This window comes from Urtica dioica, chromosome 8, assembly GCF_054948205.1.
Source record: "Urtica dioica subsp. dioica isolate 48M chromosome 8, U.dioica_male_clone48M_v1_H2, whole genome shotgun sequence".
NCBI classification, from domain to species: Eukaryota; Viridiplantae; Streptophyta; class Magnoliopsida; order Rosales; family Urticaceae; genus Urtica; species Urtica dioica.
The window spans coordinates 27,091,942-27,105,730 of NC_142763.1; the positions used below are offsets into that span (position 1 = coordinate 27,091,942).

At 40.0% G+C, this 13,789-nt stretch overlaps 1 protein-coding gene across 1 annotated transcript; it reads left to right on the forward strand.

The window, feature by feature from the left end:
- Positions 1–3,230: 3,230 nt before the first annotated feature.
- On the forward strand, positions 3,231–5,831 carry LOC149388769 (flocculation FLO11-like protein). Its single transcript, XM_089624251.1, has 3 exons — positions 3,231–3,543; positions 3,730–5,410; positions 5,493–5,831. The coding sequence occupies exon 2, from the start codon at positions 3,972–3,974 to the stop codon at positions 4,599–4,601; it is 630 nt and encodes a 209-aa protein (XP_089480377.1). The 5' UTR covers positions 3,231–3,543; positions 3,730–3,971; the 3' UTR covers positions 4,602–5,410; positions 5,493–5,831.
- The last annotated feature ends 7,958 nt before the right edge of the window (positions 5,832–13,789 follow it).

The window sequence follows — 13,789 nt, forward strand, 5'->3', positions numbered from 1 at the left end:
AACCCCGTGAACTTCTCGGGCTTCTCGGCCGGAATGACGGCGGGCACGCGTGCCACAGAACCGCTTGGACCGTTCATGGCCATCGAAGCCATTGGTTGGACAAGACCCGCAGGTCCGTTCCCGGCCGTAGCCGCCATCGAGTCTTGACCCAAGGTCACAGGAATTTGACCAAACATCATGGTCGTCGGGGTGTTCACCACAGAGGGATTCTCGGCGAGGCTCCCATCACCAGTCACATTCGTCGTGTCGTTAACGTTAGTCATCTTTTCTACAAGAGAAACCAACGGAAATTAGTAACGAATAAACCAAAACCGGGAAAAAAATATTCTGGAAAACTTTTCTTCCTCGCACGCTGTCTTAAAAAAAAATTAAAAGCTTCAAGATTGTTAGCAATATTAATAAAATATTGATAGGAAAATTACAAGACACATGCAAGGAAATTAAAAAGAAAATAAACCGGAATAGCAACAGAAAACAAGGAAAGGTCGAGGCCCGTTTGACGGTTTCCTTGAAGCTTTTATCGCCCTCCCACGGGTGCTGGATTTCGTGAGCGAAAGCCTCCCAGGATACAACGACTTCAAGACGAGCAATGCACCACAGAACTCGGCTTCGGCGAACTAGAACCAGAGCGTCAGAACCTATCACCATACTACAAAACAAAACAATTTCAAAGAGAGGGAGAGAGGAGTGTTCACGGATGTGTCCAGAATGAGAGACTCGAAGGCCTTTTATAGCCAAGCAAGCAGAGGAGGTTCCGAATTTTGAACCATCTAAAACGTTCAGCCATAACCTCCAATTAATACATTAATGCTCATTACTGCTCACTAACTCTGCAGGTTTTGAACGTGAGCAACCTTGGAAGCTCGCTCAAAAACGTCTCCATTAAGTCTCCTTTATTCTCCAGAATAAAGGCACACGTAATGCATTTATCCCATGCAGAATAAATTAATTCCCAACATAACACAAAGGTTATGTTATGGAATTAAAAGAAATCGTAAGTGAACTTTGCAATAAAAAGTTAAGGGTAAGCCCAAAGAGCCCAAGGCCCAAGCCCGAGACCGAGACATTCCCGAAACCCGAAACCCGAAACCCGGGCCCGGCCCGGCCCGGCTCGGCTCGGCGGCGGCGCGCGTGTGTGTGTGTGTGTGTGCGCGCGTGAGGGGTTAAGAGATAACCCACACACACTCTCCTCTCTTGCACTTGCTTGACCACTAAAGAGAGATGATGGTATATAAACACTACCACAACACACTTACCCAACCCATGTGGGACTTTTGCAATTCACTTTATTTCCACATGACTAATGTGTTCTTTAAGCATACTTTGAGCATCAATTTCTCATTCATTATAGTAATGATTTTGGCAAATAAATAATCAATCTTATACCCAACGCAACGAGGAATAAGAATACGCAAGAATTAACAAATTCCGATGAGTGGACCCCACTCAAATATTAGCCACAAATCATCCATTTACTTGTAAATAAAGCTTATTATTTACAATTCTTCCAACAATCCCCCACATGAATGAAATTGTGAGACGACAATTATAAAGACACGACACGACTCAAAGTGGTGATAGATTCTACGGTTAATACCAGTATAGGATAGGTAGGTAGAGCCTTTGAACCTTCCCTCGGAAAGATATGTCATCTTTACTAACTACTCAGTAGACACGATGTCCTTGAACTGTTAGTCGTTTTGTATAAACGATAAACGTATCCCCCACTGATATTTTCCTGACACAGGTTCAGTTCTCATGGTTATGTTCATTTTGGCCCTGAACATTCGCCTGGTTCTGCAAGAGTTTCTAAAGAACTAAGCCCAATTAATTCTCCTTTGAAGCGGCCCCACTTCTCTCTCACATAGGTGATTCAGTTATTAAGAGTAATCCCGCATTACTCATTCGGAATCTCAACAATCCAATTTCACAGAATCATTAAAAGCTCTAAGCTTAACCTCGTACGGGAGTCACTATTTTAATAGGAATAGGATCAGGGGTTACCCCCACAGTGACCTCACTTAGCCTTTGACAATTAGGTTGTCCCTTTGAACCAAGATCTTGGGATCTCCAGTCATCATGGTTGGGTTTCCTTTGCCTTGGCTTTATTTGCCATGGGCTTCAGTCCCATTCCTTTAGATGTCTTCTCTACTTGGTCCCTATTTAACCCTTTGGTTAGCGGATCCGCAATGTTCTCTTTGGACCTAACATAGTCAATACTTATGACTCCAGATGAGAGAAGTTGTCTAACGGTATTATGTCGTCGACGGATATGTCTAGACTTACCATTATACATCACACTATGTGCTCTACCAATAGCAGATTGGTTATCACAATATACACATATTGCAGGCACGGGTCTAGTCCAATCAGGAATGTCTTCTACGAAATTCCTAAGCCATTCAGCTTCTTCGCCACATTTATCCAACGCAACAAACTCAGATTCCATTGTGGATCTAGTGATCACAGTTTGTTTGGAGGATTTCCAAGATATAACCGCACCTCCCAGAGTGAATACATATCCACTAGTGGCTTTAGAATCTTGAATATCAGATATCCAACTCGCATTAGTGTAACCTTCAGTGACCTCAGGATATCTTGTATAGTGTAGACCGTAATCACGAGTGAATCGTAAATACCTCAGCACTCTCACGATTGCTTTCCAGTGTTCAGCACTCTCACGTAATGCATTTATCCCATGCAGAATAAGTTAAGGGTTATGTTATGTTATGGAATTAAAAGAAATCGTAAGTGAACTTTGCAATAAAAAGTTAAGGGTAAGCCCAAAGAGCCCAAGGCCCAAGCCCAAGCCCAAGCCCGAGACCGAGACATTCCCGAAACCCGAAACCCGAAACCCGAAACCCGAAACCCGGGCCCGGCCCCGGCCCGGCCCGGCCCGGCTCGGCTCGGCGGCGGCGCGCGTGTGTGTGTGTGCGCGCGCGCGTGAGGGGTTAAGAGATAAACCACACACGTGTAATTATAAAATTTTAAAGGGCAATTTTATCAATTAATTGTAGACTTAATAGTGAAATGAGTTTAGCGAATGGTGTCGTGCTGTTTTCCTATATATATATATACACACATATAATAATGTTAATGCTAATATATTTTAGTTGGGTTTTTGTTTCCCTTTATTTTTTTTTAATTACTACAATATTAATTTGGTTTTAATTGAGGGTATTATAATCTAATTTAATTCGTTAATCTGGATATATGGCTATAACTAGATTATTATTATAAAAAATTGGGTAGTGAGTCTAGTCACTCTAGTGACTAGTGAGGCGTGACAACAAATATCCTATAGTGTGACGTCAGTGTGACGATGCGGACAATCTACTGTGGACGAAGGAGAGTGGAGTGCAACCGTCGAACATAAGAAACCAATCAAACTTTTTTTTTCAGATCCAAAACCAAACAACGATCATCTTCAGATCGAAGCCCACTCGTCACCACCGTCAGATCTGCGTCTCTCTCTCTCTCTCTCTCTCTCTGATCGCCCTCTTTCTCTCTTCGTCTTCCCAGATCCGCTCACTCTCGCCTCAGGTAATCTTCGCTCTCCATTTATGTAGTTGTAAAGAAATGAATATGAAGCGCGGAATGTTTTAGATCTTGTGTTTGGATGGCGATTTTGTGTGATGTTCTGAAACATTTCTGGATTAGAAAGGAAAAAAAAAAAGGAATATATTCATTTTGTTTATTTGTTTTCCCCTTTTTTTGATCTTGTTACAGTGAGTTTTGGGATTTTGTTGACCTATTGTCTGAAGTCTTGTAAGAGAGAGCGTTCGTTCAGATATCCGATTTGGTTTGGTAGTTGAGACTTGAGAAGATCTAGCAAGTTGACCCCTTTCCTGGGTTTCCATTCGTTATAACTCAGACACACATTCTAAAACTTGTTTTTGAAGCTCTAGAGGGACAGTTATCATAGAAGTTGTATCTCGTAGTGGGTCAGAAGAACTTAGAATCAAATTATTATGGAGACTCTTGTTGTAGTTGCTCAACATAGGGACCGGTATTGTAGCCAAGCTAAGGCTCAAGGGTTGGTTAGATTTGGGTCATCACCACCGCTGAGAGACTATCGAGGCTTGAATAGCTGTGGTTTGCAATCCTCAGCGGGTATTTTTCCATCCCCGTTCAAGTCCAAGTCCAAGTCCAAAGCGAGCCCCGTATCCAAACAGGCTTGCTCTTCTTCCCCCAAAACGCCGCCGCCGCCGCCGAGTTACAGTTCAGTCTCCGACAGAAAGTTGACGAGAAGCGCTCCGATTGCAATCAACTCAAAAGTTTCCAACAGGAGGAAGTTCTTCGCCGAGGAGTTCTCCGGCGAGAGCCTCTCGTTTTCCGAGCTCTGGGCGGGGCCCGCGTACTCGAACTCGCCGCCCCCGAGCTCGCTGCCGATTCCTAAGTTCTCGGTCCGGCCGAAGAGAACCGTGTCGCTCGAGCTCCCTAGTTTGGTTCACGATGTTGAGCTTCGCCTGATAGCCAAGTCTGCGCCGACGTCCCCGACTAGAGAGCATGGCTTCTATACAAGGAGTCCTTTCCGCGGCGCTGACTCAGCGACTGAGACTCTGCGTCGCATACTCAACCTCGATGTCGACTATGAATGAAGGGAGAGAGAGGGGCGTGATTGCGATGCTCCTGTAAATAAACGTGTTAGATTTAGATTGTGTATAGAAAGAAGAAATCTGGTGGGCTTTGTCTTTTTCAGTTAATGTAGCTTTCAAGTGGTGGTAGAAGAACAAGAACAAGAACAGGAACGGTATTTAGTGTTTGTGCGATTTGCAAAGAGGATTCGACTCGGAAGTCAGCGGTGGATTGGAAGCAGGGGATGATGGTTTTGAAAGTGAGTGATCGTCTGATTTCTCGCTCAGATCCAACAATTAAAGTTGACGATCTCTAGGAAGTCAACGGTCTTCTGGTTTTACCTTTTTGAAGTTTCACTGGTGATTCCTCAATATACTGCCCCAGAAATCATTCTCATCAGCTTTTGCTAATCATCATTAATTAGAGCAAAGTCTCTAGGCGTTTAGGTTTCAGTTCCTAACTTCCTATGTATATATACTTTCTTCTCTTTCTAATTACACATACAGAATTCCCTAGCTCTTTTTTTCCCTTCTAGTTTGCCTTGCCTTGCCTGACCGGGCAATCTCCTTTTAGTTTTCATACTCAGACTTAGCTCTAGGCTCTGCTGTGGGGTCTTTCCTTGTTTGCCATCATTTCTGGTTTTTTGAAGAAAGAAAAATGGGAACGGATAACCCTTGCAGCTCTGCTTTCTCAATTCCTTGATTCCATCTATATCTTTCTTTTCCTCTCATACTCTATCTCGCTTTTGTGTTCTTGCGATCAAGTAATCCAGTATCCTCACATATTGTTCATAGTCTTTGAAGATCGTTGCCGTCGCCAAGCCAGTTTGAAGGTACTATTTTTCTTCTTCGTTATAATCATATGTTTTTACGCGGTTAAGTTCAGTTCTGATTAATTTTCTTTTACTCGAATAGGTGGCGATTTAATCAGCTTTTCCCGTGGACGGCCGATCGCGTTAGAGAATGTCGTGTGTCTGTATTTCTATCGCGTTCGTCAATGGCGTAGAGAGTACAAGTCAGTGTGAAGTGTTCGTCTGAGACTTCCTAACTCTTGTTCTTTCTAGTTTTTTTTTCTTTTATTTTCTTTTCAGTCAATAGACATGGTCTGTTACTTAAGTACTGTCTTTCACCATGCCTTGAACTTGTTTCATTTGATCGATGCTTCCTTAAATTTGCAGTAAATGAGCTGAGTGACTCAAGACACTTTGTTTTGTTGATTTTATAACAATCTTAGAAATTTGGTGGTTTGGTTTACTTTTTCAAGTTTGTGAAGGAGACGTAGTTATGAAGGACTCGTCACTGTCATAGTCGTTTCCTTATTTTCACGGGGAATCTTTTGCAGGCCTGGGCAACACTTATCCTCTTTTCACGCGGGCTTTTTATTTCTATTTTTTTTTTCTGACTTTTGTTCATTGGGAGAAAGAAAGGTAATTGACAATAAATGTGGAAAATGACACTTATTTAAAAAAATTAATGATATTTTTGCCCTCAAACAATGATGTCTTTAACAAGTGATTCCCGATGTTTTAAAAATTGTCGTTTACACCTTTCATCTTAGAACACAATTCTGTTTTAGTCCTTTTGTTATATTGTTCGTCAAAATAGATGTTAAATGGGTCATGTGACTTTAAAATCCCTACCGCTGCCAAACCTAACCCTTTTTGCGATATTCGCCACCGCCAAGTGATCGGAAAGAGGCCGAAGAAGGACGCGAAGCTTGAAGCCCTAAACGCTGTGGTCTGCGACCTCGAATCCTGGCTCGAGAAAGGTGTTGACCTCGAATCCGACGTCTAAAACCTCTCTCCTCAGGACATACAAGCTCAACCAACCTCCTGATTCTGGCTGCGTACTTCGTCGAAACGTTGCTCTCTCATCCAATACCATCCGCCTCTACGCCTCTCGCGGCTAAAGCTGGAAATTTGGATAACCGAAGTTAACCGTTAACCAAAATTCTCGGTCATATTTATTTAACCGAAATTGCATCTTTACTCGCGGGCTCGTTCAGAGTGCGCATGAGGTGTTCAGCACCCTTCGCATGCCCCAATCTCGACCGCTACGACGAGGAAGGCCGGTTGCTGAAATGCTCCGATTCCCACTCCCCGAACACCATGGACATTGATTATGAATTCTGATTAATATATTGTGAATATTTACACCACTTTAATCTTTATTATCTTCATGTATTCTTCTAACTGGGGTTCTCACTCCAATTTTGAGGGTTTTTCGTGTATTCTTTTCACATAATGTACAGAGTTGTTTTCTTGTTTTTGTTTTTGTTTTCAATCAAATATCACGGACCTATGCTACGTTCAGTATCGAGCCATAATGTATATGAGTGTGTGTGTGTGTGTGTGTATGCATAAGTATAATGGAGAGAGAGAGAGAGAGAGAGAGAGAGAGAGATTTTTTTTATTTCTCATTATTATTATTTTTAATTTATTTTTATTTTTATTTTATTATAAGATTACAGTTTTGTCCTCAAAATAGAGTCACGCACATGACCCTTTTAACATCTATTTTGACGGTGAACTTGACAGAAGGACTAAAACAGAATTGTGGTCTAACGTGAAGGGGGAAAACATAATTTTTTTTTATCAAGAGTCACTTAATGACACCATAGTTCAGGGGGCAAAAATGTCATTAATGGAGTAAATTTTTATTTTATTTTATTTTTTAAAGCAACTTTGTTGTAAGTGAGGATTGAACCTACGACCCCGATTTTGGAAGTAGTGTGGAATTACCAACTAAGCTATATTAGGAATTGTGCAATTAAATAAAATATCATTGAGCAATTCCGTCACATGATGTCTCTATATCTTTTTTTATTTTTTATATAAGATATCTCTATCTTAATTGGGTTACGACCAATAAGATTTTGTAGTGACAAAATAGGGTAGTTGCATTTTTTAATGGAAAATTTATACAAAATAGCCATTTGAAACTTATTGTAAGAGCATGTATAATTGATTTCTCAAAAAAAAAAAAGAGCAGGTATAATTGAGCGTGTAAAGTCTCTTTATTAATAAACTGATATATATAGAGATACAAAGTGAACTAACTTCCTAACTACTAGGATTGAATACACGTTCAGATGCAACAGAATAAAATATAAACAAATAACTAAAATAGATAACTAATCCTACGAAATAGGAACGAACATAATTATTATCGTAACTAATTACATATATACACACGTAATCTAACACTCCCCCTCAAGTTGGTGCGAAGATATCTTTCATGCCCAACTTACTAAGACAATCATCGAACTTCTGCCTATATAGGCCCTTTGTGAGTACGTCTGCAAGCTGTTCTGTGGTTGGAATGAATGGCATGCAGATTTCTCCCTTCTCCAGCTTCTCCTTTATGAAATGACGATCTATCTCTACGTGTTTGGTCCGGTCGTGTTGGACCGGGTTGTGAGCAATACTGATTGCAGATTTATTATCACAGTAGAGTTTCATAGGTGAGCTCGATTCAATTTGTAATTCTTCCAAGATGCTTCTTATCCAAATAACCTCACATATTCCTTGTGCCATGGCGCAAAATTCTGCTTCTGCACTGCTTCGAGACACTACCTGCTGCTTCTTACTTCTCCAAGTCACCAAGTTACCCCAAACAAAGGTGCAATATGCCGATGTCGATCGTCTGTCATCTATACACCCACCATAATCAGCATCAGTATAGACCTCAATATGCCTGCTCTCGCTTTTCTGAAAAAGAATTCCTTTGCATGGACTTCCCTTGAGGTAGTGCAATATTCTGTACACAGCCTCGAGGTGACTTCTAGATGGACTGTGCATATACTGGCTTACATGACTCACAGCATAAGCGATGTCGGGGCGAGTATGAGCCGGATAAATCAATTTCCCAACAAGTTTTTGATACCTGGTTTTGTTCGCCGGGACATCTTCCATCTTGCTGAGCCGGTGATTGGGATCAATCGGTGTTGAAGCTGGTTTACACCCAAGAAGACCAGTTTCTGACAAGAGGTCCAACACATACTTTCGTTGTGAAATTGCAATTCCCTTTGGTGATCTTGCACCTTCCATTCCCAGAAAATACTTGAGATTTCCCAAGTCTTTGATCTCGAATTGTTGAGCCAAGAAACGCTTTAGTTCTCTGAGTTCAGCCTCGTCATCTCCAGTCATGACCATGTCATCTACATAAACAAGCAGTATAGTCAATTTCCCTCCTGAATTGCGCTTGTAGAACATAGTGTGATCCGACTGAGCCTGTTTGTAGTGTTGTTCCTTCATCGCTTTAGAGAGCCTTCCGAACCAAGCCCGAGGTGATTGTTTAAGTCCGTACAAGGCCTTCTTTAATCTGCACACCTTTCCATCCAAGTTATTGTCAAAACCTGGAGGCACTTGCATGAATACTTCTTCTTCTAACTCCCCGTTCAAGAACGCGTTCTTGACATCAAATTGTAGCAGTGGCCAATCAAGATTCACAGCTAAGGAAAGCAAAACTCTCACTGTGTTAAGCTTGGCAACTGGGGCAAATATCTCCTCGTAGTCTAGTCCATAGGTTTGAGTGAACCCACGAGCAACTAGTCTTGCTTTGTATCTTTCCACATGGCCATCAGCTTTGTATTTCACCGTGAATATCCACTTGCAATCTACCGTGCGTTTGCCCCTAGGTAATTCAGTCATCTCCCATGTCTCGTTTTTGTTTAGAGCCCTCATTTCTTCTAAGACAGCCTTTTTCCACTTCGGAATACTTAGAGCTTCGTGTACACAATTAGGAACCTCATCATTAGTTATATTGGTTATGAATTAGGGCGCCCTAAAGGTAGGAGATAGATTTTGATATGAGACAAAGTTTGACAGCGGATATAGAGGGAATTTTGTGCAAGTTCGGGTTCCTTTTCTTAGGGTTATGGGTTCATCTAGGCTATTGTGAGATGATTCTACTGATTCAGGGCTGACTGGCTCATTTTCGGATTCAATTTCTTGAGGTTGATAAGGGAATAAGGACATGTTACCTAGACTGATGCTTGGTTCAGATGATTGCAGCGTCGGGGTGCTGGACTCAGCTCTCGTATGCCCTCTCGAGTGAACTCGGAATTCAGTACTTTGGTCCCCAATGTGATTCATTTCCTTATATGATGAAATACTATTATCGATATTCTCAGCCAGAGGCATATCATTAGATTTGTGGATATTTTCAATGTTCTCACATATAGGTAAAATTTGCATTTCCCAAAATTGATCTTCATTATTAATATTCTCCCCCTGAAGAGAAGTTTTATCAAAAAAAGGTTTTGTTTCAAAAAATGTGACATCCATACTTACAAAAGATTTACCCGAGCTAGGGTTGAAACATTTGAAACCTTTTTGTGTTGGAGAAAAACCCCAAAAAAAATACATTTTATGGCTCTTGGATCCAATTTTCCTCTTTTATGGTCATGAATATGAACAAACACAGTGCAACCAAATATTTTAGGAGAGAGGCTAGTAAAACATTTATTTTCCGGAAAGAATTTTTGAAGAGATTGTATCGGAGTTTGATAGCTAAGTACTTTGCTTGGCATTCTATTAATTAGATATGCAGCAGTTAGTATTGCATCTCCCCAAAAATGCTTAGGAACATTCATAGAAAACATTAAAGCTCGGGTGACTTCAAGTAGATGTCTATTTTTTCTTTCGGCAATACCATTTTGTTGAGGTGTATCAACACACGAACTATGATGGATGATGCCTTTTTCAATTAAAAATTGTCCTAAGACCTTATTAAAATATTCTCTACCATTATCAGTTCTCAAAATTTGAATCTTGGTGTGAAATTGAGTTTCAATCATGGTATAGAAATTTTTGAATGTATTAGCTGCCTCAGATTTTTCTTTTAACAAATATATCCATGTGTTCCTAGTGTGATCATCAATGAAAGTGATGAACCATCTCGTTCCAGAAATATTTTTTATTCGAGATGGTCCCCACATGTCACTGTGTATTAACGAAAATGGTTTAGATGGAACATATTTAATAGATGGAAAGAATGCTCTTTTATGCTTAGCTAATTGACAGATTTCACATTGCAAACAATCAGGACTTTTATTTTGAAATAAGGCAGGGAACAAGTGTTTTAAATACCCAAAATTGGGATGGCCCAAGCGAAAATGCCATAACATTATTTCATCAGATAAAGAAACGAAACTAGAACATTGAGAAATAGTAGAGTCCCCCATACGCTTTAGCATTGCCAATCATCTTCCCCGAGCATAGGTCCTGGAAATCACAATCAGTAGGTGAAAAAAATGAGTCTACATTGGGAATCACATGTTATTTTGTGTACAGACAATAGATTGTATGCTAGCTTAGGAACATGTAAGACATTTGTCAGGGTTATGGAGGTGAGATCACGATGGACCCTTTTCCGGCGATAGCTGAGAGAGATCCATCTGCAATTGTTACTTTTTCATGGCCAGAACATGGAAAATATGAGTTGAATAGACACGCAGACCCAGTCATATGGTCATTGGCCCCTGAATCTATGATCCAAAGGTCAGGCCTTTTTTTGGTGACAGTTAGGGCTATTTGGGAGCTACCTTTGTGGGCAAGGGACGATGAAGAAGGTGAGGATGATGATTTATGTGAGGTCCATAGTCTATACAGTTGCTCTAAATCTTCTTTGTTGAAGAAGGTCTGCTCAGATGACGAGGTTTGGACTTCTTGCTCGCTGGGAACAGATTGAGACGCTATGTAGGCATTTTTGTTGTCGTGAGAAGATCACCGAGATGGCTGGAAATTGGCTGGTTTGCCATGGAGCTTCCAACATTTTTCCTTGATATGTCCAGGCTTGTTGCAGTAGTCACAGATTGGGCGATCTGTTTTCTTCGAGGCGCGGTTGTTGGAGTTGGTGAAGCGTTGGTGTGAGTCAGGCCTGGACGTCATCATGGTGATGGTGTCCATCTCGGTGGTTGAGGTGTTGGTGATGCCGGGTCCGAGCATGACTTGGCGACGACTCTCCTCTCGACGGACTTCTGCAAAGACTTCTCGAGTGCTTGGAAGTGGTTCCCGGCCAAGCACTCTTCCTCTTACTTCATCGAGTTTCTTTATTTAACCCTGCAAGGAAATCAAAAACTCGCTCCTTCTCGATGGTCTTTTGATAGAAGGCGTTGTCTTTTGAGTAGCTCCATTCATAGTTGCAGTAAAGGTCGAGTTCTTGCCACAACATCTTGAGATCGGTGTAATATTGAGTGACCGTTTTATCACCTTGCTTTGCCTTTCTCAGCCGAGTCTTGATATCAAAGAGTTGGCATGCGTTTCCGAGGTCTGAGTACGTCTCATTCACTGCAGTCCAGATTGCACTTGCTGATGGTAGAAACAGATAAGTCCTTCCCAGACTTGCCTCCATGGAATTCACTAGCCAAGACATGATCATCGAGTTCTCAGTCTCCCACTTCTAATAGCCGGTTGGATCCTTGGTTACGTCTGGTTTGGCCGTCGCCCCTGAAAGGTATCCGAACTTGCCTCGTCCTTGGACAAAAAGCTTAACAGATTGAGACCATTTCATTAAATTACCCCCATGTAGTTTATGTGAGGTAATGGAATAGCTTTGATGAGATTCGGTCGTGGAGATAGAGTTCCATCCACCAGACCGAACAGATTCACCAGTAGAACTGGTGCTAATATTTGGATTAGCCATCTAGAATTGACTGAATCCAATATAAGTGTTTATAGCTCTGATACCATAAGAGCATGTATAATTGAGCATGTAAAGTCTCTTTATTAATAAACTGATATATATAGAGATACAAAGTGAACTAACTTCCTAACTACTAGGACTGAATACACGTTCAGATGCAACAGAATAAAATATAAACAAATAACTAAAATAGATAACTAATCCTACGAAATAGGAACTAACATAATTATTATCGTAACTAATTACATATATACACACGTAATCTAACATATTGATTAGCAAAATATCCAATGTTTCAACTTTTCAGCAAAGTAGCTAAATTTGCGTTTTCAAATATTTTTTGACAGCTAAGATTAAAAATTTTGACGATTATTGTAAGCAATTTATCTCTTTTAAAAAAAAATTAATCTTGGGGTAAATTTTTATTTGTTGAAACCAGATTGATGTACATTTTGGCTATTTTCAATAAATTAAGGCAAACTTTATATATTTTGCAAATTCATAACTTTAAATTGGTTATTTAACTACATCACCCTTTTTTTAATTTTAATATTTTGTATTTTTATTGCTATTAGGTTAAGGAAATATTTTCTTGTGTTTTATGGGTTTCCATTAAGAGTTTAAGACTAGTCTTACTTTCGAGCTAAACCTACTTCAGTTGCTTGTTATGTCTCTGGTCCGAAAATTCCATCGGTTCTAGCTTTAGGTTATGTTTGGAACCTAGATTTTATAATAGACAATGAAAATTTGAATTATAATGTTTTTTTTTTCTTGAGGTAACTTAAAAGAGAAAATTTTGAAGAAAAATGTAAGTGAAATTTAAAATTCTCTATTGTGGGTAGATAAAATGTGAGAGAAAAATAAGCGGGAGAGTTAGATTAACGAAACATGTAAATTTGTTAGACATTTAAAATATTGGTTAGAGTCAATACTTAAGATACCAATAGCGATACAAAAGTCATGAATTTATTAATATATCGGCTGTCGAGTTGTATACTGACTGATAATCATAGTAAGTTTAATACCGTTACCAACTTATACCGTCTAAATTTATTGATATAACAAATACCGACGAGTATACTCATTAATATTCTATAAAATAACCAAATATAATTACTAATTCAAATATAATTACGTTCTCTCTAGGTAAATATTATCAAATTATGAAAGCACATTACCAAAATTTATTATTTAAATGTTTTACACGAATATAATACCACAAAACCACATTTTTTTTAATAAACAGATTTTCCATTAAAATTGGGTAAAAAACACATTAATACAGGGGAATAACACCTTAGTACAAGGAACACCAAGACCTAAGTTGAAGTGAATCTAACACTAAGATCCTGTAAAAGTACGTAATGTGCATACTTCGACAACGAGAAGAATTACAAGCACCAATAGAGCACACAAGAGGCTCGTTCAAAAACCCAAAAATTGACGGTGGAAAAATCCAACCAACCTTGGTCCGATGACCACGAAGAAGATGACTCTTCAACCTGCATAGATCAAAGCCTAACAGGGAATCCACTACGGATAAGGAGACTACGGCTAATCCGACT